General features: G+C 42.8%; 1 protein-coding gene across 1 annotated transcript; it reads left to right on the plus strand.

Annotated features, from left to right (window-relative positions):
* On the plus strand, positions 1 to 24850 carry LOC143020833 (uncharacterized). Its single transcript, XM_076177649.1, has 11 exons — positions 1 to 45; positions 3839 to 4133; positions 4597 to 4731; positions 9802 to 9959; positions 11052 to 11209; positions 12024 to 12227; positions 13450 to 13638; positions 14921 to 15043; positions 15662 to 15758; positions 17397 to 17599; positions 24381 to 24850. Exons 1-11 carry the CDS (start codon positions 42 to 44, stop codon positions 24453 to 24455), a joined length of 1641 nt encoding a protein of 546 aa, XP_076033764.1. The 5' UTR covers positions 1 to 41; the 3' UTR covers positions 24456 to 24850.
* The last annotated feature ends 474 nt before the right edge of the window (positions 24851 to 25324 follow it).

Below are 25324 nucleotides of genomic sequence, written 5' to 3' on the forward strand. Positions count from 1 at the left end.
TAGTATTTTCATTTGCCCGTTGTCTGGCACGCTGCTAGGACATGGGTAAGTACTATCCATACCCCTCACCTCCCCCTCTCTCTCTCCTTCTCCCCCTCCCCCCTCTCTATCTCTCTCTCTCTCTCCTTCTCCCCCTCCCCCCTTTCTCTCTCTCTCTCTCCTTCTCCCTCCCTTTCCCCCTCACTTCCATCTCCTCCTTTTCTTCCACCTCTCCTTCTCTCCCCATTTCTCCCTCCCTCTCTCTCTCTCTCCACGTTTCTCCCTCTCTCCCCATTTCCCCCTCTCTCTCCCTCTCCCCATTTCCCCCTCTCTCTCCCTCTCCCCATTTCTCCCTCTTTCCCTCTCCCCGTTTCTCCCTCTCTCCCTCCCCCCCTTTTCTCCCTCTCCCCATCTCTCTCTCTCTCTCCCCTTTCTCCCTCTCTCTCCCCTTTCTCCCTCTCTCTCTCTCTCCCCTTTCTCCCCCTCTCCCTTTCTCTCCCCTTTCTCCCTCTCTCCCCTTTCTCCCTCTCTCTTGCTCTCTCCCCTTTCTCCCCCTCTCTCTTTCTCTCCCCTTCCTCTTTCCCTCTCCCTCTCTCAAGCACACGACACTACAAGTCACAATTCTTTTTTTTGTAAACAAGAGATTCGATGTGAAACCATACCACTTCAACCAATACCATAATCGCGTTATCACACTGGGCTATTATACATCCGACTGTTGGAGCAAATTTGCATCCCTCAGCTTTCGGGAAGGAATCTGATATATGCTGAAGGAAAATATTTTTCCTCCAGCATATCAAACGACATTCATCGTTGCGAAAACAATATAGTTTGCCACAGTGATTTGACGGCGGAAAAAGTGTTGGAGGTGGGCCGTAGGTTCCGCCGATGAATCGGAGGTTGAAGGAAAAATTACCCAGTGTGATAAACCCTCTAGTTTCTGGCTGGTTTGAGTTTTCTGTGTGGTCATTCAAAATTGACTGAATTTTCTATTCACTTGTTATCATTGTTTATTATTTTTATTATCATTTTTATTATATTATTCATTGTTTTGTATTATTATTTATTATTAATTATTATTAATTATTATTATTATATTATTATTATTATTTTTGAGTGTTTCAAGTGTTTTTAAAAGAACAAAAGTGTTTAGAAAATGTTTGACATCTTCTGTGTGACCGCTTTTTTAATAATAAACGAATGTAATGAATCGGTGGGGTTAAACCAGCTTCAGCTCTTACGAGGCGGGGGTCCCTGCTGTGTCTCGCTGCATTGCTTCTGACCCGAGGGAAGAGGTGGGGAGACAGGAATGACCCTTCATCCAGGAGGAGCTAAGATTAAAAGAGAAAACGAACGAGTAATGGATGAGTGATGGATGGGTGGGTGGATGCACGCCCTGGCTATCTCCTTTATAAGGGACCTTTTGGTACATAGATGGACTACACTAACGAGAAGCATCACCATTCTAGTGTTAGAAAAAAAGATTATATATATATATATATATATATATATATATATATATATATATACTGTATATATCCACAGTGGAGCTTCGGTGTGTGTGTGTGTGTGTGTGTGTGTGTGTGTGTGTTTACCTAGTTGTATTATATAGAAAGAAAGCTATGCTCGTGGTGACCCGTCTTTATATCTTTCAGCATCAAGTTTGTTCTTAAATTCTTGAATAGTGTCTGCACACACTGTTGCCTTATCTAACTTATTCCAGGTATCCACCACTGTGTGTGTGTGTGTGTGTGTGTGTGTGTGTGTGTGTGTGTGTGTGTGTGTGTGTGTGTGTGTGTGTGTGTGTGTGTGTGTGTGTGTGTGTGTGTGTGTGTGTGTGTGTGTGTGTGTGTGTGTGTGCGTGTGTGTGTGCGTAGCCATAAGGGAAGTTGGGTTAATTTGGGTCTAGGATGCGATAATTAGGCTCTGAAAGCAACTAAGAGTATGGGGTGACCTAATAGAGGTATTCAATTGGGTCAAGGTCTTTAACAAGGGTGATGCTGGCAAGGTCATCATATTAAGACAACAGGTCAGGACTCGTAGTAATGGGTTTAAATTGGATGAATTTATGTTTAAGAAGGAAATAGGCAAGAAATGGTTTACTAATAGGGTGGTTAATGAATGGAATAGACTTAGTAACCATGTAGTTAGTGAACGCTGAATCAATTGGCTGTTTTATGAGAAGACTAGATAACAATGGATAGGGATGACAGGTGGTAAGGGACATGGAACTACCTAGTGCAGGCCTTATGGTCTCTTGCAGTCTCCTTCATACTTGTGTTCTTATGTAAATCTTATTCTACGACTCTCATTCCGGAAGACATTCCCTGGTGATCACAAGCCCAGCACGTGAGCTAAGGCCACGGTGAATAACACACACACACACGCATACACACACACACACAAACACGTACACACAAACACGTACACACGCATATACAAACACCCACGTGTACACACACACACACACACACACACACACACACACACACACACACACACACAGAGTAATAGACAGTTGGAACAAGTTAGATGAGAAAGTGGTGTGTGCAAAAACAATACATGAATTTAAAAATAGTTTAGATAAAATGAGATATGAAGACGGGACCCCACGAGCATAGCTCCCCTTCCCGTAAAATACAACTAGGTAAATACACACACACACACACGCCCGCGCGCATACACAAACACCCACGTGTACACACACACAAAAAACACGCATACATTCACAGACACCCACGTAACAAACAAAACATACATAAAACACAAACCCACAAACACATTACAAACCTAACACGCACACACACAGAACAAACACACATAAAACAAACAAAAAATCAACAACTAAGAATATAAATAACAACAACAACAACAACAACGATGTTGTACCTCCCTAACATACACACCGATTTTGTCCGGTGTTATCCGGTGAAACCCAGTTTTCCTTGCACCCTCTAACCTCTCCCCCCTAACCTCCCTTAACCCCCCTTTCCCCCTCTCCCCGACCCACGCTCCCCCCAATACCCGCTCAGCCTAGAATGGACATTTCCCTTTTGTGCATTGTCATGGCAACCACTTCCAATGTACACAATCATGTACAAGGTCCGAGGCTATCACACTGGGCTATTTTTCCTTCAACATCCGATTTGATATGCTGGAGGAAAATTCATTTTCCTCCAGCATATCAGATTCCTTTCCCAAAGCTGTGGGCTGGAGATCTGCTCCAACAAAAGTCGGAGGAAAAATAGCCCAGTATGATAACGCCTATACGATGGAAGCCTCCAAATAGTGTTGTCACTGTCGCCTCGTATGCGTACAAGTATACGAATACTAAAACGTACGCACGTACGCGCGCACATACACACACACACACACATACACACACACACACACACACACACACACACACACACACACACACATACACACACACACACACGGACATACCCATAAAGACTCATGCATATGGAAGGTCGTACGGGGCCGCGTGCGCGCGCGCACACACACACACACAGTTACGCGTACACACACACACACAGTTGCGCGTACAGACACACACACACAGTGCATATGCACACGTACATACATATATGCGCACACACGTACAGACACACACACACACTCACACGTACAGACACACACACACATGCACACAGACACGTACACCCGCACATTTACATGTACACGCGCGCGCGCGCACGCACGCACGCACGCACACACACACACACGCATACACTTACATGTACACACACGCAATAATAAATATTCGAAACCTTTCAGAGAAAGTCTCAGAACTGCCCTGACGAGCAGTTCCTCCCAGTTTCAGGACTCAAACCTTCTCCTCTCTCCCTCTCTTCAGCCACCACAGCAGTCCTCACGCACGTCAAGGAGGAGTCGAAGACTCACCTGAAGGAGGAGATGGTGGTGGCCCCGAAGGAGAAGTCCCCGAAGTCGCTGACGAACGGGACCAGCGAGGTCGAGGACGACGTGAGGAGCCGGATGAAGAAGTACTGGTCCGTGTACCAGCCCTCGCTCGAGGCCATGATGCTCTCGAGCCACCCCCAGGTCCTCGACCAGAACGAGCACAACGAGATCCTCTCCTACTTGCCAGATTTCAAGGGCAAGAGAGTTCTCGAACTTGGTGCAGGCATCGGGTAAGTCGAAGGCCATCTCGAGCTCGACCTCGAGGCCCACTGTGAGGTCAAGGGCCACCTCGAGGCCCACTGTGAGGTCAAGGGCCACCTCGAGGCCCACTGTGAGGTCAAGGGCCACCTCGGGGCCCATTGAGTTCGAGGTCCATGTCGAGGACTACCTCGAGGCCCACCGTGAGGTCGAAGGCCACCATGGCACCAAATGCGCGCGCGCGTACACACACACACACACACACCTCCGTTTGATATATTTGTGTGTATATGTTTATGTATATATTGCACGTGATAAGGCCTCAAGCTTCCTACATTTCCTGACGTCACATATCTATGACGTCACAGATCCATGACGTCACATATTTATGACGCCAAATATCTACGACGACACATAGATGACGTCATATATCGATGTCGTCATACATCTATGACGTCACATATTTATGACGTCATCATTTCTACCCAAAAACAGGCGCTACACGACCCATCTGGCCCAGCTGGCTAGTCACGTGACCGCTGTCGATTTCATGGAGTCTTACATTGACGAAAACAAGAAGATCAATGCCCGCTTCGACAACATCAAATATCTCTGTGCCGATGTCACTGCGTAAGTAATGGACATGGAACTGCCTAGTGTAGGCCTTATGGTCTCCGACAGTCTCCTTCGTTCTTATGTTTTGGTTAAGAGAATGTTAGGTAACTTTATGGGTGGGAATGGACATGGAACTGCCTAGTGTAGGCCTTATGGTCTCCGACAGTCTCCTTCGTTCTTATGTTTTGGTTAAGAGAATGTTAGGTAACTTTATGGATGGAAATGGTAGGTGGTAATGGACATGGAACTACCTAGTGTAGGCCTTATAGTCTCTTGCAGTCCCCTGCATTCTTATGTAAGCTAGAACCCTAATAAGGCATCTCTCACGTCGACGCAACCAGTTGCATGAAACCGGTCGCAACGGTATAATTTTACTTGTTATTTCACAAATGCAGGTACCTGACTGCTAGTGGGCAAACGTACTTGAAATACTACTTTCAGAGAGTGTTAGCATCCATTGCGATCGGTTTCATGCAACTGGTTGCGTGGATGAGCAAGCTGCTTAAGGTGACGTAACATAGGGGGCGGGGTTAAGAAATCTGGCGATGATGATTGGTCTAATATTTTCCCCGGGTTTACGTCATCAATGGGGTAACAAATTTGGCGATGCTGATTGGTCTAAACTTTTCATACCGGGTTTACGTCATCAAAGGGGCAACAAATCTGGCGATGCTGATTGGTTATGGAACGAGTAATATTGGTCTAAACTTGCTAGCTTAGTTATTTCTATGTATATCGTCAGGTTGTTATAAAGAACAAAGAATATAACAAAAAGAACAAAGAAAATAACAAACAAGCAAATAAACAAGTAGATAAATATGTAATAAAAACTAAACAAATAACCAAAGATATAAAAAAAGATTACATAGAAAATTACACACACAATTATATATATATATACACACACACATATATATATATATATATATACACACACACATTATATATATATATATATATATATATATACATATATATACATATATATCTATATAAATATATATATATATATATGGGAAACTAATGTACATTTGCAAATATGCAATTAAAACCCACTGCCAGAGAAATAATATCAGAAGTACAAGAAATCCGTATATTTCGACTACTATCTGTGGTCCTCTTCAGCAGAATGGTTACAAGAAGATAGAGTACAGGTATAAACGAGGTGGTGAGTACAGAAAAGGTGACGGGGAAAAGTGGGGTGGGGGGGGGACTGAGGTTACATGCCCTTAATGTGGTTGGGTCAAGGATGGACAATTAGTGGTATTTTGTCCGACCGCTCTTGACATTAATTTATTGACTGCTATCCTCGTAATGCCATCTGGTGCCACTGACCTTTTGAGGTATTGAAGTTAGGAAAATGTTTGATTAAGGAAGATTCATTTAGACAAACACCTAAGCAAGATGCTGTAATGATTATAATTTATTTTATATCGTTTGTTTTTGTTTTGTTATCATTTGTCTGTTTGATTCTCATTTATAATTAGTTATATGTCAATTTATTATTATTTACTATTTACCTGTTTGTTTATTATTTAACTATAGCTATGCATTTATTTATGTATTTTATTTGTTATTTACATTATTATATTTGTTATTTATTCATTTATTATGATTTTTCGCATCCGACCTAGATATGGACCAAAAGATCTCCTGTCGGCATGCTCCGCCTTTGTAATCCTTTGTAATTTTTCTACGAAAGCTACATTGGGATTTGAATATAATGGCGGCATTATCCCAATCTATTCTGTGATCTTTTTGGCTGGCATGAAGGAATACGGCGGAGTTGATTTGTCCATATTTAATGGAGTTTTTGTGTTCCTTTATTCTTGTGGACAAATCATCACAGTCTTTGCAAGGCAATTTATATAGCCCGGAGTTTTGGTCCACATTATTCCTCCGATGTACTTTTACTACCTTTCTGAAAATACTATTTGGGTAATTGTAAATAATTCTAATTTGATTGTTAGGTAGTAGTTTTGAGACAGAATTAATAGATTCATTATATGGTCATATGATATTACTGTTAGTCCATTTGATCTCTTCGCTGGAGTTGTTTGAGTTGGGATAATTACATTTAGCTTTGTGCAGGGCTTCCTTCAAAAACCATTCCGGATAACCTACGTTTGAGAGTTGTTTGCTAATTAATTCAAATTAATTTTCCAAAAAAATGTGGACTATAAATCCTAAGGGCTCTTAGATATAGGCCCGATGCAACACTATATTTGATGTTATCTGGATGGTGGCTAAAAAAATGTAGGTAATTTCCTGTGTGGGTAGGCTTTCTATACACAGAAAAGGACAATTAGTCTGGGTCTCTTACTACCAAAATATCCAGAAATGGGATCCTGCCTCTTTCTTTCCATTCCTCTTTAAAATCAATACTCCTTGTTAAATTGTTTAATTTCACAAAGAATTCATCAAAAGAGCCCCACTTATCCCATAGTGTGAAAATATCATCAACTTACCTATACCAAAACGTGTCAGGTGGCTTAATCTCGGGTAATAAAGTACAAAGTATTCCATATATAGATTAGCTAACACTGTTGAAAGGTTAGAACCCATGCTGCAATCCTATCTTTGTCTAAAATAAGAATTATTGAAAGTCAAGACATTAGTGTGTAGGAGGTAAAGGGAACACGGGCTGAGGGAAATACTTTTATTCTTGACTAGTTTCGCCTGAGTGACTTCTTCAGAAGTCACTCAGGCGAAACTAGTCAGGAATAAAAGTATTTCCCTCAGCCCGTGTTCCCTTTACCTCCTAAACACATTCGTCACAATGGTCACACACAAAAGACATTAATATTTATACATAAGCGGGTCAAGTTAATAGTAATTCTTGAAACTGAAAGTTGGAGTCTCTATTGATATTGGTGCAGTTTGGTTTCCAAAAATCTTAGGATACCTTCTGTGTTAACATTTGTAAATAAGGAAACTATATCGAGACTTAGTAGTTTGCTGTTTGTAGGTATAACATGCCTTAATTTTGCTCAGAAAAATCTTCCGAGTGTTTAATACGAGAGTTTGAGAAACTTGCCACAAAAGGTGACAAAATCCCTGCGAGCCATTTTGATACCTTGCTGGTGCCTGAATTCCTGTTGGAGATGATTGGCCTGAGAAGGTGCCCTCTTTATGTAACTTAGGAAGACCATAGAAGTTGGGTAACTGAGGGTTAATAACTTAAATCATCAAATAATTCATCTCCTACTATTGTTGAAGCTTTCTTATTAAACTGCTGCGTTCTTGAGGGGAATTGTAGTAAGAATTCCATAAGTTTCCTTATCTGTTAACATATCTAGGGCTTTGGTTTTATCGTCTTTCTGGTTAAGAATTACTATCATACCTCCTTTATTGGGGTGTATAAATTGCCTCGCAAAGACTGTGATGGCGTCTATTGGGGCCAAACTGGTAGGGATTTGTCCACAAGAATAAAGGAACACAAAAACTCCATTAAATATGGACAAATCAACTCCGCCGTGTTCCTTCATACCAGCCAAGAAGATCACAGAATGGATTGGGATAATGCCGCCATCATATTCAAATCCCAATGTAGCTTTCGTCGGAAAATTGTGGAATCTTCCTTAATCAAACATTTTCCTAACTTCAATACCTAAAAGGTCAGTGGCCCCCAGATGGCATTACGAGGATAGCAGTCAATAAATTAATGTCAAGAGCGGTCGGACAAAATACCACTAATTGTCCATCCTTGACCCAACCACATTAAGGGCATGTAACCCGATTCCTCCCCCCACCCCACTTTTCCCTGTCCCCATTTCTGTACTCCTCACTACCTCGTCTATACCTGTACTCTATCTTCTTGTAACCATTCTGCTAAAGAGGACTACAGATAGTAGTCGAAATATACAGATTTCCTGTACTTCTGATATTATTTCTCCGATAGTGGGTTTAAAGTGTGTATATGAGAAAAAAGATCACAAAACCACGTGATCCAATAAATTGATGATAATCACAAAGGAAACCGGGAAAGAACCTAAAATTCCCAAGCGCTTTCGTGATATTCCCCTGATGATGTGAAATATCACGAAAGCGCTTGGGAATTTTAGTTGCTTTTCCAGTTTTCTTTGTTGTTATCAGCAAGTGTGTGTATATATATATATATATATATATATATATATATATATATATATATATATATATATATATATATATATATAATATATAATTGCGTGGTTGGCGAGTTTTTCTTTCCCTCGTCGGTGACACAATGGTTAATATTTCTCATCGATCACAGACTCATCGATCGTGTTCAGACGGCGGGACACAGACATTGCGTCATATCTGATAAGATGGATCAACCTTGAACCCTATCATCTTTATAATCAATGGGATCCTTGTGTTAATGTAGTCTAGGAAATATTATAATCTCTTTTTAATCTTCTGATAGTAAGATCTTGTTGCTGACACTGGATTCTGCAAGGAGAGCAAAAATGGGTCCAAGAGTTGCCAGTTTTTTTTTTTTTTTTTTATCTTTGATCGTCTTTTTCCTCTGCCGCACTAGAAGAACCTACAAGGAAGATCTAGTACTTAGAACCTTCTTATCCACTAGTTTCAATGGGTCTAATTAAAGAATCTCCATATGACATCAATTTGCGTTGTTACCGTAAAGCAAGTCTAACATAAACAAACCCAAGTATTGCCATAAACGGGGTCGTATATTTTTCTCAGACTCTCCAAAAGAGATCCTAGACTTGGAAGACTCCCTTTACAGACGACTGACGACTTGTAACGATTCCTAAATATTTTCAACGCTTTTTAACTCTTCTAACGATTTTTAACGATTTATAACGACTTGCTACTTTTAACTATTTGTAACTGTTTCTAACGACTTTTAACTGTTTCTAACGACATTTAACAGTTTCTACTTTAACGGTTACCAACTACTTTAACGGTTTCTAACTAATTAGGGTTTCTAACGACTTTAGCGGTTTCCAACTACTTTTAACGATTTCCAACTACTTTTAACTGTTTCCAACTACTTTAACAGTTTCTAACGACTTTTAACGGTTTTTAACGACTTTTAATATTTTCTAACGACTTCTCCTTTTCTCCCTCCTCCTCCCAAAGGCTGGACCTCCCAGCAGGATCCTTCGACCTGGTCTTCAGCAACTGGCTCCTCATGTATCTAAGCGACTCAGAGGTCCAGAAGCTTCTGTCTCGCGTTCTTCAGTGGCTCTCCCCTTCCGGGAAGCTCTTCATCAGAGAGTCCTGCTACCACCCTTCAGGTGGGTCCTTGGAGGAGGTGCTTGGAAGCATTCGGACTCTCCTGAAGAGGATACGCTTATACTATCATCATCATCTTCGTCATCTTCATCATCATCTGTTCCATTCTTTAGTGTATTGTCCTCACAATCCAATCCAGCTCAGCTCAACCCAAACCCACCACATCCACCACCATCCACTCCCTCCAGCCCCTCAGCAGTTCCTTGCACCCCCCGAAATCCCTGTCCTACATTCTTCATACACGTTCCTCCCCCTTCAGGTAACACACGTTCCTCCTCCTCCTTCAGATAGTACACATGTTCCTCCTTCTGGTAATACACACGTTCCTCCTCCTCCTCCTTCAGGTAATACACGTTCCTCCTTCAGGTAATTCTCATGTTCCTCCTCCAGGTAATAAACACGTTTCTCCTCCTTCAGGTAATACGTTCCTCCTCCTTCTCCTTCAGGTAATACGTTCCTCCTCCTCCTCCTTCAGGTAACACACACGTTCCTCCTTCTTCAGGTAATACACATGTTCCTCCTCCTCCTCCTTCAGGTAATACACATGTTCCTCCTCCTCCTCCTCCTTCAGGTAATACACATGTTCCTCCTCCTTCAAGTAATACACACGTTCTTCCTCCTCCTCCTCCTTCAGATAATACACATGTTCCTCCTCCTCCTCCTTCAGGTAATAAATATGTTCCTCCTCCTCCTTCTTCAGGTAATACACACGTTCCTCCTCCTCTTCCTTTAGGTAATACACACGTTCCTCCTCCTTCAGGTAATACACATGTTCCTCCTTCAGGTAATACACACGTTCTTCCTCCTCTTTCTCCTTCAGATAATACACGTTCCTCCTCCTTCAGATAATATACACGTTCCTTCTCCTCCTCCTTCAGGTAACACACACGTTCCTCCTTCTTCAGGTAATACACATGTTCCTCCTCCTCCTCCTTCAGGTAATACACATGTTCCTCCTCCTCCTTCAGGTAATACACACGTTCTTCCTCCTCCTTCAGGTAATACACACGTTCTTCCTCCTCCTCCTCCAGATAATACACATGTTCCTCCTCCTCCTTCAGGTAATACACACGTTCCTCCTCCTTCTCCTTCAGGTAACATCAAGAAGGGCTCCAACCCGACCTTCTACCGGACGCCCATCGAGTACCTGACGATGCTCCAGGCCGTACGTGAGGAAGGGGTTAAGGTTGACAATGGCACAAGGTCAACCTTCAACCTTCTTCGGGGAAAGAGCATCCTGGCTTACATAAACGTTGGTGCGATTTATTCTCGTCACCCCTCCTCCTTCTCATCCTTGACCTCCTCTTCCTCCTCGACCTCCTCCACATCATCCTCGACCTCCTCCACATCATCCTCGACCTCCTCCACATCATCCTCGACCTCCTCCACATCATCCTCGACCTCCTCCACATCATCCTCGACCTCCTCCACATCATCCTCGACCTCCTCCACATCCTCCTCCTCATCCTTGACCTCCTCCACATCCTCATCCTTGACCTCCTCCACATCCTCATCCTCTTCCTCCTCGACCTCATCCTCGACCTCCTCCACATCCTCATCCTCGACCTCCTCCTTGACCACCACCATCTCACCCTTGACCTCTTCTTCATCCTTGTACACCTCCTCCTCATCCTTGACCACCTCCTCTTCCTCATCCTTGACCACCTCCTCTTCCTCATCCTTGACCACCACCACCTCCTCATCCTCTTTGACCTCCTCCTCCAGATTTCGCAAATTTAAATGGTTATTATATATATATATATATATATATATATATATATATATATATATCACATCTATCTATAGCTATATCCATCTATATCTCTAACTATACATCTATCTATATCTATACCTATCTATATGTTCCTCATCTCCCTCTCTTCTCCTCACCTCTTCCTTCGTCCACACTCTTCAGGACTAAGCCACCGTTCCTTACCTCACCTCCCTCTCTCTCTCTCTCTCTCTCTCTCTCCCTCCCTCTCTCTCTCTCTCTCTCTCACCGCTCTCTCTCTCTCACCGCTCTCTCTCTCTCTCACCTCTCTCTCTTCTTCTTCTTCTTTTTCCAGTACCACGGGAACCCGAACCAGATGTGCTTCTTGGCCGAGAAGACGATCGTCCATGACGGAGACCAGTGTCAGGAACGTCCGGACGGCGGTTCCGGGTTAGCCAGGTTCCTGGACGCGGAACAATTCACGTTCCGGTCCATCTTCCGGTACGAGAAGATCTACGGACACACCTGGATATCCACCGGCGGGGAGAGGACCACCAGGGTGAGTGAGGGCCTGGGGGAAGACGACCTGGGGGAGGATGACTTGAAGGAGGACCTGGGGGAGGACGACCTGAGTGAGGGCCTGGGGGAAGATGACCTGGGGGAGGACTTGGGGACGACCTGGGGGAGGACTTGGGGACGACCTGGGGGAGGACTTGGGGACGACCTGGGGGAGGACCTGGGTGAGTGAATAACTGGGGTAGAAGGACCTTGTGGGGGGGGGCAGAGGAGGAGGACCTGGAGGGGGAGGATCTGGGTGAGTGAGGACTGGGGGTGAGTGAGGACTGGGGGTGAGTGAGGACTGGGGGTGAGTGAGGACTGGGGGTGAGTGAGGACTGGGGGTGAGTGAGGACTGGGGGTGAGTGAGGACTGGGGGTGAGTGAGGACTGGGGGTGAGTGAGGACCTGTGGGGTGAGTGAGGACCTGGGGGGTGATTGGGGACCTGGGGAGTGAGTGAGTACCTAGGGGGTGAGTGAGTACCTAGGGGGTGAGTGAGTACCTAGGGGGTGAGTGAGTACCTAGGGGGTGAGTGTGTACCTAGGGGGTGAGTGAGTACCTAGGGGGTGAGTGAGTACCTAGGGGGTGAGTGAGTGAGTACCTAGGGGGTGAGTGAGTACCTAGGGGGTGAGTGAGTACCTAGGGGGTGAGTGAGTACCTAGGGGGTGAGTGAGTACCTAGGGGGTGAGTGAGGAGTACCTAGGGGGTGAGTGAGTACCTAGGGGGTGAGTGAGTACCTAGGGGGTGAGTGAGTGAGTACCTAGGGAGTGAGTGAGTACCTAGGGGGTGAGTGAGTACATAGCGGGTGAGTGAGTACCAAGGGCGTGAGTGACTACCTAGGGGGTGAGTGAGTACCGAGGGGGTGAGTGAGTACCTAGGGGGTGAGTGTGTACCTAGGGGGTGAGTGAGTACCTAGGGGGTGAGTGAGTACCTAGGGGGTGAGTGAGTACCTAGGGGGTGAGTGAGGACTTGGGGGGACGTCATTTAATCTGCTGGAGGAAAATGATTTTCATCCAGCACATCAGATTCCTTCCCGAGAGCTTCGGGATCTGCTCCAAGAGTCGGGGGGGGGGAGAGAGAGAGAGATAGAGAGAGAGAGAGAGAGAGAGATAGAGAGAGAGAGAGAGAGAGAGAGAGAGAGAGAGAGAGAGAGAGAGAGAGAGAGAGAGAGAGAGAGAGAGAGAGAATTTTTTTTTTTTTTTTTTTTTACTGGCTTCCTCCTGCAGGAGTTCCTGACAACGTTGGGGCTGACGCCGGGGCAGCGGGTGCTGGACGTGGGCTGCGGAACGGGCGGGTCCGCCTTCTACATGGCGCGCCACTACGGGGTCCACGTCCACGGGGTCGACCTCTCCACCAACATGATCCAAATCTGCATCGAGCGTCAGGGCAAGCTGGAGCCGGCCTCCAAGAGCAAGGTAGGTCAAAGAAGGTCAAAGGTCAAGGAGGGACGAGGAGAGAGGAAGGAAAGACGAGGAGAAAGGAAGGACGAGGAGAAAGGAAGGAAGGACGAGGAGAAAGGAAGGAAGGACGAGGAGAAAGGAAGGAAGGACGAGGAGAAAGGAAGGAAGGACGAGGAGAAAGGAAGGAAGGACGAGGAGAAAGGAAGGAAGGACGAGGAGAAAGGAAGGAAGGAAAGACGAGGAGAAAGGAAGGAAGGAAGGACGAGGAGAAAGGAAGGAAGGACGAGGAGAAAGGAAGGAAGGACGAGGAGAAAGGAAGGAAGGACGAGGAGAAAGGAAGGAAGGACGAGGAGAGAGGAAGGAAGGACGAGGAGAAAGGAAGGAAAGACAAGGAGAAGAAGGAAGGACAAGGAGAGGAAGGAAGGACAAGGAGAGGAAGGAAGGACAAGGAGAGGAAGGAAGGACAAGGAGAGGAAGGAAGGACAAGGAGAGGAAGGAAGGACAAGGAGAGGAAGGAAGGACAAGGAGAGGAAGGAAGGACAAGGAGAGGAAGGAAGGACAAGGAGAGGAAAGAGGTACGAGGAGAGGAAGGACGAAGAGAGAAGGGACGAGGAAGAAGGAAGAACAAGGAGGGAGGGACGAGGAGAGAGGGAGGAAAAAGGACGAGGAGATAGGAAGGAAGAGGAGAAGGAAGGGTAAAGAGAGGCTCTCGAATTCACTGCACACTGACATAGTTTACATATTGTTATATCAGCACGAAAATGAACATTATACAGCAATGAAATCGGGTCCCCGGCGACTGTTTGTGAACATTAAACGGAGAGCGAGCTTGTGCAATTCCTCGCCTTCTAGCCTTCGGGTATTATGTAAATACATAAACTATAAAAATATAACACTCGTCATCTACCTCTTTCTACCCACTTGTCTACCAGCCTCTTACAACGAGGAGAGGAAGGAGAAGAAGGAAGGACGAGAGGAAGGAGGGAAGGACGAGGAGAGGAAGGAGGGAAGGACGAGGAGAGGAAAGGAGAAGGACGAGGAGAGGAAGGAAGGAAGGACGAAGAGAGGAAGGGAGAAGGGCGAGGAGAGGAAGGGAGGAAGAACGAAGAGAGGAAGGAGGGAAAGAGGGAAGGAAGGAACGAAGAGTGGAAGAAGTGGAGATCCAGTCTTCGGAAGTGGAGCGGAGGTCCACCAACGAGATGGAGAACTCCACACGAATTGTCTAAACCCAACAACAAATCCTGATTAACTTAATCTCCTTCCCAGATCGTCTCGATTAACTTGATCTCCTTTCCAGATCCAGTTCGAGATTTCGGACATCAGTCAGGTCGAGTACGAGGTCGAGAGCTACGACGTCATCTACAGTCGAGACACTATCCTCCATATCAAAGATAAGAAGAAACTTCTTGAGAAAGTCTACGTAAGTACAACGCCCGTTTTAGAAAATGACTTTGGCAAGGTCAGGGAGATGCCTCAGTAAGTTGCCCAGACACACACACAGACACGCGCACATACACACATACATACAGACACGCGCACACACACACACACACACACAGGCACACAAACACACACAGGCTCCTATATCCAACCATATATCATTATTACACACACACACACACTGCTATACCCAATAAACAATACATTACACACACACACATACACACACACAGTGGTAGCTATCACAGCCGCCACTACGGCAGTCCGGGTTCGAATCCCGCCCCGGGCTGAAAAATTCAGTATCGCTGCTCTGCGGGTCGTCACTCCAACTCTCGTGGGCAGGGAGTTGGGTTTGTATGTGTGTGCGTTTGTCACAGCATTACCCACAGATCGGTCATATGCAAGTTCTAAGCTCTCTTCCGAGAGGGAAATAGCTGTCGATCACAAGTCCAACACGTGATCCAAGACCATGGTTAATCTCTCTCACACACACACATATTCACCTTCTTTTATTCTGATAGATATTTGTCTATTTATTATTATTCTCTGGCAAGTTGAATTGGCTGTTAAATGTACAGACTTCTGGTCTTGTTGACAGCGTTGGCTCAAACCTGGCGGAACGCTCCTCATCTCAGACTATTGCTCCACTGACAAAACCCCATCGACAGACTTCCTTCGCTACGTCAAAGACAGAGGTCAGTAACAGGACGAATCATAGGTTAAGAATGCATAAAATGATAATAAAATATATATGCACATAATGAAAAAATATATATGCACATAATGAAAAAATATATATGCACATAATGAAAAAATATATATGCACAATGAAAAAATATATATGCACATGAAAAAATATATATGCACATAATGAAAAAATATATATGCACATAATAATAATAATAATAATAATTATAATAATAAAATATACATGCACAAAAATATATGCACATAATAAAAATAATAATAATAATAATGATGATAATAATAATGATAATAATAATGATAATGAAATAAAACGAGTATATACACATCAATATAAAAACAGCAGGTAATTGAAAACAGATAAATCAAAATAAACGAACAAAAAACAAATAACAAGAATAAGAATTCACAAATCTACATGAAATAGAGAAATAATCTAAAACAAGACAAATAGATGAATTAAAAAAGAACACAATAAACATATAAAATATTATATTTAAACAAAAATAAGCAAACATTGAGATATGTAAATTATTTTGAGACAATTTAGCATATAATTAAAAATACACGTAAATAAGCAATTTAAAAAATAAATAAAAATATAAAGACAAAACAAATTACAATAATAATAATGATAGTAACGATAACAATAAAAACGGTGAAAATAACAATATAAACAGCAATAACAATAAAAATAACCAACAATAACAATAATTACAGTAACAATACGATTACTCAATCACTATAATCTACTATGACGCCGTTCACTCGCCTAGCCCTTCCGTACCCAGTGATCCTTTCCCCCTCCGGCGCCAGGTGATTTTATTCACATCCCATTCCCACGTCATCATCCCCCCCCCAACACTTCCTTCTCTGGTCCCATTTCCTCTTTTTATTCTGGCTGGCGTCAGGCGATTTTATTAATCCCCGTGGTACCCCTGTGGGAGGTGGCTAGACACGGGGGGGGGGCCACGTCAGCTGCTTATCAGTGGGGAACCCGGGACGGGGGAGGTGGGGGGGGAGCGATAAGAGATAAGAAGATGGCGTGACTGGGCTACATCGAATGATTTGTGTAACAAAGGTCGAATTCAACGTATAAAATATATATATATATATATATATATATATATATATATATATATATATATATATATATAAATAAATGAAATAAATAAGAAAATAAAATAAATAAATAAATGAAAAAATAGAATAAAAATAAATAAATAAATAACTAAATATAAATAAAAAATAAAAATAAATGAATAAAATAAAAAAAATCAACAAATAAATATAAATGAAATAAAATAAATAAAAATTATTAAATAAACAAGAAAATGACTAGATAGTTGAATAATCTGATCGACAATCATAGAAGTAAAAAAATAATATACAAATAAACAAATTAATAAACATAGATAAACAAATATTTAGGCGGGTGAATAATTAGTCTAATAGAATAAAAAGATAAATGGCAATGAAATAAGTAAATAAACAAGTCCAAGTTAACAAATACAAACAAATAAATCGATTAGTATTTAGGTAAAAAAAAAAAAAAAAAAAAAAAAAAAAAAACCAACTGGAACTCGGAAAACCTTCGTCAGTAGTTTCACCACCTCTTCCTTCTACAGGATACTACTTGAAGACCTTGGAAGACACGAGGACCCTGCTGGAGGAGACGGGCTACGAGGACATCGAGGCCGAGGACCGGACGGACCAGTTCGTCTTGACCCACAAGGAGGACCTTAAGTATTTCCTCCCGACGAGGGCGGCCTTCGTCCAAGAGTTCTCTGAGCAAGACTTCAATCATTTGGTCAACAGTTGGAACGCGCAGGTAAGCGGGACGCGAATTTTTTATTCCCACGAGACTTGCGGACCCCAATATGAACTCATTTGCATACAGCCAATCAGAACGCACCTGACTCTCATACGTCAGGCATCATACTGCGGGGTCTGGTTGGGTGATGAATAGGGGGAAGAGGGGAAGCGGTCATAGCAGAAAAAAAAAATATGTGCAGAATTATCATATAATTCCCCTTTAGGACCAACTACCTACGTAATTATGGATAAATGGTTTTTAGTCACTTAGAGAGCGTCCTTTGGATTGTTTATATAGTAGCGTCACCTTGTTGCCATGCTTGCTAGGGCGTGAACGTTTGGGTTGTACACGTACGTAAGTTCGGGACGTTTCGTACTCACGTTGGCTGCTCGTGCCAAACATATTTCTACATTTTACGCTCTCACACCTTCACTCTTAGTGAATCACGCCTGTCTTGCGATACGTACAAAACGTCCTCTTCTCTACTTACCTACGTTTTGTATGTATGCATAGATCCATTTCTAACTATGCATCAAAAGCAACATACTGAATATAGTGTGTAAAACACATAGAAATGTCTAAATAGCGTGATATATCGTGAGACTTGCGAACCCCCCTATGAACTCATTTGCATACAGCCAATCAGAACGCACCTGACTTCGCAAGTTCACTCGACTTGATTCAAAACTTTGAAAATGGCGGTGCATAACAACTTTCGATTGTGTTCGCATTCTTATCGCCCTGTTACTGGTTCTGAACAACATTTTGACCAGAAACTGGAAAGAACTGGACAAATCTTGAAAGAAAAAAAAAAATCGTCGAAAGACAGAATGCCGAATGGTCAAAATGTCGACACGACGTATGGTCGAATGCGACATAATGTCGAAATATGCATTTCACTGATTATTCGGTGATGTGTGCCTTTTATATTAGTGGCACTTGACTAATCATGACTAAAAGAGGTTGTTTGAAGTTGGATATTGTTTTAAAGAAAATCTTACTCGGCAATAAAGACCGATATTTCCCAAATTACTCGACCCATCATGGAAGGCTCTTGAGATGTCGGATGAAGGGGGGGGGGGACCACAGCCAAAGCTGTGAGCTCCTGTTAAGTCTCTGTGCAAAACCGCTGTCGTTCACGTACATTTCACGCAAACCCATATCCACACTACCTTTCTCCAGTGCGCTTGAGCAAAGTGAAAGAAGAAACAGGCTTCGACCTTCTGCACAAACAGGATATCCTTTGCAGCTTCCATCGCAGCACGTTCAAAGTCACTTCTGTAAACGTTGACTCCGAGATCCAGACCGCGTTGTGATGCAGCTTCTTGGATTGCTGAGAAGATACGACAATAAGCGTCTTTGGTTTTCCTGGTTGTCAACACGAAAAGGAGAGGCAGCATTTGCCCCATCATTGGTGCATGCAGGGTGTAGAGTTGATCAAACAATCCCGGGGAGACGTCAAAAGTGCCATCACCGTACCATACCGAAGAATTTGATCAATTTCTCAGGTTGTTTGAACAAAGCACAATGATCCGATCATTGTTGCCAAAACTGATATCAGCCATAATCCAAGGGTGCCCCCCCCCCCTTGTTTTGTGTTGGTGTCAGGGTCAGGTAGGGTAAGGTCTGTAGCACTACGATGTAAGCCCGGCTGGTTTTTACGACGCTGCCTCTGAATCATCCTTTTGATGCTCGAATCCTCCGGAAGATATCCACGAACCTCTTCTGGAAGATGGAGGCTGGAGAGTTCTTGGCATATCATTCGCGACGTCGTCCCTTCCAAAGTTTCTTTGGCGATGCGCTTAATCTTGGACATCGATTGCTGGACCTTAACCCATGCAGGGTTTAGTCCATGTATATTGTGAGCTTTTGTGATTACTATCACATCAACATTTACAGCTTTTCCTGAACAGGCATGGTCCTCGCAGCGCCAGTATGTTTTTTCCTTAACACATTCGTATGAAAGTTTTTTTTTTCCTCCTTTTTAGCAACGAAGAATTCTGCCATGTTTTCTTTGTATTGTATTCGAATGAATGTACTTCAAGAAATTATTTTGAAATTATAATATTCACTTTAGTTTTTTCCTCCTTTTTGTATTCGAATGAATACAGTTCAAAAATTGATTTTGAAATTAGAATATTCACTTTATGTACAGTTAAGAAAGTTAATTAGGTATAGCACTAAGTTTTTGGTGGATATATCAGTTATTGTTGTTGAGCATGAACACAGGCTTGCATTTTTCGGTGATTTTATGTACACAATCACGTCGATACCTGAAATTTCGACATTCTGTCGTTTCGACGTTGTCTTTCGACATTGTGTCGTGCACATGTGTACCATATGTGACATGGTTGGGTTTAGGGCTACTCTGTAGCTACTGCATTGTGCAAGTCAAAAGGTATACTAAAGGGCTACATGTATGTATACCTAACTCAACTGTGCCCATACAACGTAGGCCTACTGTCTGTCTAGCTGGGTAGGCCTAGCTAGGCCTAAAGGCTGTGTAGGCCTAGCTAGGCCTAAAGGCTGTGTAGGCCTAGCTAGGCCTAAAGGCTGTGTAGGCCTAGCTAGGCCTAAAGGCTGTGTAGGCCTAGCTAGGCCTAAAGGCTGTGTAGGCCTAGCTAGGCCTAAAGGCTGTGTAGGCCTAGCTAGGCCTAAAGGCTGTGTAGGCCTAGCTAGGCCTAAAGGCTGTGTAGGCCTAGCTAGGCCTAAAGGCTGTGTAGGCCTAGCTAGGCCTAAAGGCTGTGTAGGCCAAACTAGGCCTAAAGGCTGTGTAGGCCAAACTAGGCCTAAAGGCTGTGTAGGCCAAACTAGGCCTAAAGGCTGTGTAGGCCAAACTAGGCCTAAAGGCTGTGTAGGCCAAACTAGGCCTAAAGGCTGTGTAGGCCAAACTAGGCCTAAAGGCTGTGTAGGCCAAGCTAGGCCTAAAGGCTGTGTAGGCCAAACTAGGCCTAAAGGCTGTGTAGGCCAAGCTAGGCCTAAAGGCTGTGTAGGCCAAGCTAGGCCTAAAGGCTGTGTAGGCCAAACTAGGCCTAAAGGCTGTGTAGGCCAAGCTAGGCCTAAAGGCTGTGTAGGCCAAGCTAGGCCTAAAGGCTGTGTAGGCCTATCTAGGCCTAAAGGCTGTCTAGGCCTAAAGGCTGTGTAGACCTGTCTAGGCCTAAAGGCTGTGTAGGACAAGCTAGGCCTAAAGGCTGTGTAGGCCTGTCTAGGCCTAAAGGCTGTGTAGGCCTGTCTAGGCCTAAAGGCTGTGTAGGACAAGCTAGGCCTAAAGGCTGTGTAGGCCTGTCTAGGCCTAAAGGCTGTGTAGGCCTGTCTAGGCCTAAAGGCTGTGTAGTCCTAGCTAGGCCTAAAGGCTGTGTAGTCCTAGCTAGGCCTAAAGGCTGTGTAGGACAAGCTAGGCCTAAAGGCTGTGCCGTAATAAATAGAGCGCTGGTTTTGCGACTGTAGCAGACGCTATGGTTAGACGATTTCAAATCTTTTTGTACCAAAATTCATCATTCATCAGGCGCTAAGTTTTGTATATTCTGACTTTCCCGTAAAGAAATCAATAAGAAATTTCCTTCAGTAATTCCAGTTGATCTAAATGTACTGCGCTAATACATTACGTCATGCACGACGTACCTGGCGTAATGTATTGACGTAATGCATAGAAGTTAACTGGAATTACTGAAGGGGATTTTTTTGTTGGTTCTTTTTCAGAAAATTCAGAATATACAAAATTTAGCGCCTGATGAATGATGAATTTTGGTACAAAAAGATTTGAAATCTTCTAACCACAGCGTCTGCTACGGTCGAAAAACCAGCGCTCCATTTATTTCGTTTGTACACGTACGTGTACAACCCAAACTTTCACGCCCGAGCATGGTAACAAGGTGACGCTACTATATAAACAATCCAAAGGACGCTCTCCAAGTGACTAAAAACCATTTATCCATAATTACGTAGGTAGTTAGTACTAAAAGGGAATGATATGATAATTCTGCACATGAAAAATCGTTTTAAATTTCTGCTATGACCGCTTCCCCTCTTCCCCCTATTCATCACCCAACCAGACCCCGCAGTATGATGCCTGACGTATGAGAGTCAGGTGCGTTCTGATTGGCTGTATGCAAATGAGTTCATATTGGGATCCGCAAGTCTCGTGAAAAAAAAAAAAAAATCGCAAGCGGGACACCTCGAGGATAGTCGTTCTCGACATTTCTCACCCCAGTCACCCTTCCCGTCCACCACTTTTCACGAATTTTGGAGAATCGTGAGGCTCATCATTTTCCCCAGAATCTTTTTAATTATATATATATATATATATATATATATATATATATATTATATATATATATATATATACATATAATAGGGGAAAGGTGGAGGGGGAAACACGGGTCTTTATCTGAATATTGAGTTTATTCCTGACCGGTTTCGCTTACAATAGCTTCTTCAGGGGAGTGTTACTTTGGGTCGATGTCAATGTCTCTACATATTATATATATATATATATATATATATATATATGCAGAAATTGAAACGTGGTACAGCCAAGGACTCGAACCTGCGCTAGCACGTGACAAGTGATAGTGACTTAACCGACTGTGCCATGAAGAGAGATACAAGTTGGGCGCAACTTATATATCTATATATATATATATATATATGTATATACACATACATACACACACACACCATGAAGATCCCCTTCTAAAATAGGTAACAAAATAAAAAAAAACACGTACCCACGTTCCACTCCCATCAACAAGAACTAAATCAATAAGAAAATGCTGAGAAACGCTTTGCTAGGTCACAATCATAATTATCTTATCTTCTGCCGGGACAATGCGATGCGAGACTTTCTATTTTTGGGACCACTCACCTTGTACAGAAATGTGTCGTTTTAACAAATGGCTATGGACCCTCCATATTCTTGTCCTGGTTCCAGTAGGGGGTCCCTATTTTTTTGTTTTGTAGAGATGAAAGAAGCCGTTTGGGTTGGATATCGCTTGTCTGGCAACCTTAATTTCATAGTTACGTTTCGTTGTGCGTGTCTTTTTAACCAGTCTTGCCATATCGTTATATTTGGATCTAAGGTGTTCCTCGTTTTTAAGTCTTACGTAAAGTCCTCTTTTCATTCCGATCTCACATTTCAGCCTATACGTCATCCATTTGGGAATATTACTAGTCTTCCGTATTAAACTTGAGGGGAATATATTTTGTGCATTTGGAGTTAAAGCTGTTAGGTTACTGTACATTTCATCCAAATCGCTGACCGGGCTGTTGACCTCACGCTTGTACATGACCTGACCTAAGGTACACGTCTTACCCTCCGTGACCCGACACCCGACTGCGCTAATGACGTCCCGGCTGACCTTGTATTTGACCCCGTCACAACATCCTGGGTCGGTCTCGTAAGTGACCAAACGTCTTAAATACTTTCTCATCTTATCAATATTGGTTCTCCTTAAGTCCGGTATTAGAACATTGTTCGTACTATTTAATTCTTTCCAAATATTAAATCATTTCTTGACGACCGCTAGAGCCTAGGTTATCTCCCACTTTTATATTTCTCGTTAGGTGCTTATTATTAGATAAAGTAAGTCCAGAGTTTTCTCTCCGCTCGTAAGATCGGTAATCATATGTTTTAGGAAATTATCCTGCTCCACATCCAAGAAAATCTGCGCTTCCCGATCAACTAAAGATTCCCAGTCAATGTTTCTACAATTAAAATCTCCCATGATTACATTTTTGTACCGGGACGTCCTGCGAATTTTATGAATCAGGGAATCAGTCTGCTCAATGCTGAGGTTAGGTGGTCTATATAGGACGCCAGTAACAAGTTTCTTATTGTTACCTATAATCTCCACCCAAATAGATTCCATACTATCTTTTATCCTCTTCCTTAATCGAATTGTTGGAAATACAATTTATTGTATCTTTTTAATGAAAAGTCCTACTCCCCAATTCCTGGTAACCCTATCATCGAGAGGAAAAAAAAACTGTATCCTTCTACCTCGATTTCCGGAAGGAAATGTCTATCAGCCATATTGATCCAGGGTTCAGCAATAGCTATAAGATCAAATCTCTCTATGCATGCTTTACCTCGCAGCAAATCAATTTTATTTATAGATCTTATTAACTTGATAACAATTTTACTTGCTAACATTAATTCAAATTTCAATTTCATTTTCCCAAAGCCAAAATTGATCGATCGATTGGTTTATCTTTTCGTTTGTTCTTCATCTCTTAATGTTATTATTTTATTATCGCCATAATTTTTCATTCACCTTACTAAATTGCCCATACATACATATATATACCAAAGGCTTTTTCCCCCTTACACAGGGTGTAGCCAAAAAGAAAAAGGCATAGAAATCACTCCCACCCATTTCATTTCCCATATATTCCACTCCCCTCCACCCTCCTCCCTCCCTCCTATCTTGGCACCTCCTGAATGACGGGACATCCCTGCATCCTGTCCACTGCCCTGGGTCTGAAGCAGTGTCGCAAGACACAGCACATCCACAGCAAGGCCGCTTCATATATTTGGCGATCCCACCTCTCCGTCCCCTCATGCAGGAAAGGAGAAGACGGGGAGAAATCCCTTCGGGCTGCGTCAAATTTTTCCTCATACATACTTCCTCATCCCCCATCCCCCACCCACTCCCCCTCATGCATCACAGCCTCATCTATACACAACCCTTCTCCATTCACCCCTATATTCTGTCCTCTCCCGTCCTTCCTCTACAGACATTCCTCTCTTTTGCCCATAAATGTAATTATTTTCTTAATATTTTATTGTCCCACACAGCTCCGTCGATGTGAGGAAGGACATCTGTCTTGGGGTCTATTCCGAGCAAAGAAAAAACGCGAAGAAAACGTATAAAGGAATAAAAACCAATCATGACAAGTAGCGTGATTTCACCACGTTCCCTCTCAAAACACGACGGGACTCAAAAGAAGAAAACGTTAAAAGACACCACCGTCAAAGAAAACAAAAGAGTAAGGGACGACTATATAATATTACATGATGTGGATAGGTGTTTATTGACGTGTTTGTTATGCATTTCTGGGTAATGTTTGGTGTTCGTATAATTCAGCATCCCATACCATTCCTTCCAGTTCTCTTCTTGTTCACTTGTGGCATGGATTCATGCCATTTCCATGACACCATTTTGGGAAATGGATGCACGATAATTTTCATTCATTTTTTTTAAATTCATCGGCCATTTTCATTTATTTTCGAGGTGTGTTGTTTGAAAATAAAGGCAAATTATATTACTAGGAGTTTCATTTCTAAACTAAAATGTTCATGTGGATTATAATTCCACACAATCTTACGAACTTGGATAAAAAAATTCAAACATTCCTTGGTTGTTAGCGGGTATTACTAATTTTCTTATAGTAATAATAATTATAATAATGATACAACTACTACTAGTACTACTACTACTACTACTACTGCTACTACTACTACTAATTTTATTTGGCACTGAACCATTATACATGAAGTGCAGATAATGAAAATAACAGAAATAACGGTCAATTTATAGTCTCACTCATTCAACGATTTTGATATGTGGCTTATGTGTTTCTGGTGAGAAATGTTGTGATATGAATGATGGTGTACATCATTTCCGTCGCAAATGCGTACTTTTCAAGTAATTAATTATTGAAGTTATGCACTTATGCGTACATCGCCACAACGATCTCGGGGGGGGGGACTTGTGGGAAATCGGGGTTTTTGGGTTGGGA

Source organism: Oratosquilla oratoria, chromosome 40, assembly GCF_046742065.1.
Source record: "Oratosquilla oratoria isolate Oo_2021 chromosome 40, ASM4674206v1, whole genome shotgun sequence".
Classification (NCBI taxonomy): domain Eukaryota; kingdom Metazoa; phylum Arthropoda; class Malacostraca; order Stomatopoda; family Squillidae; genus Oratosquilla; species Oratosquilla oratoria.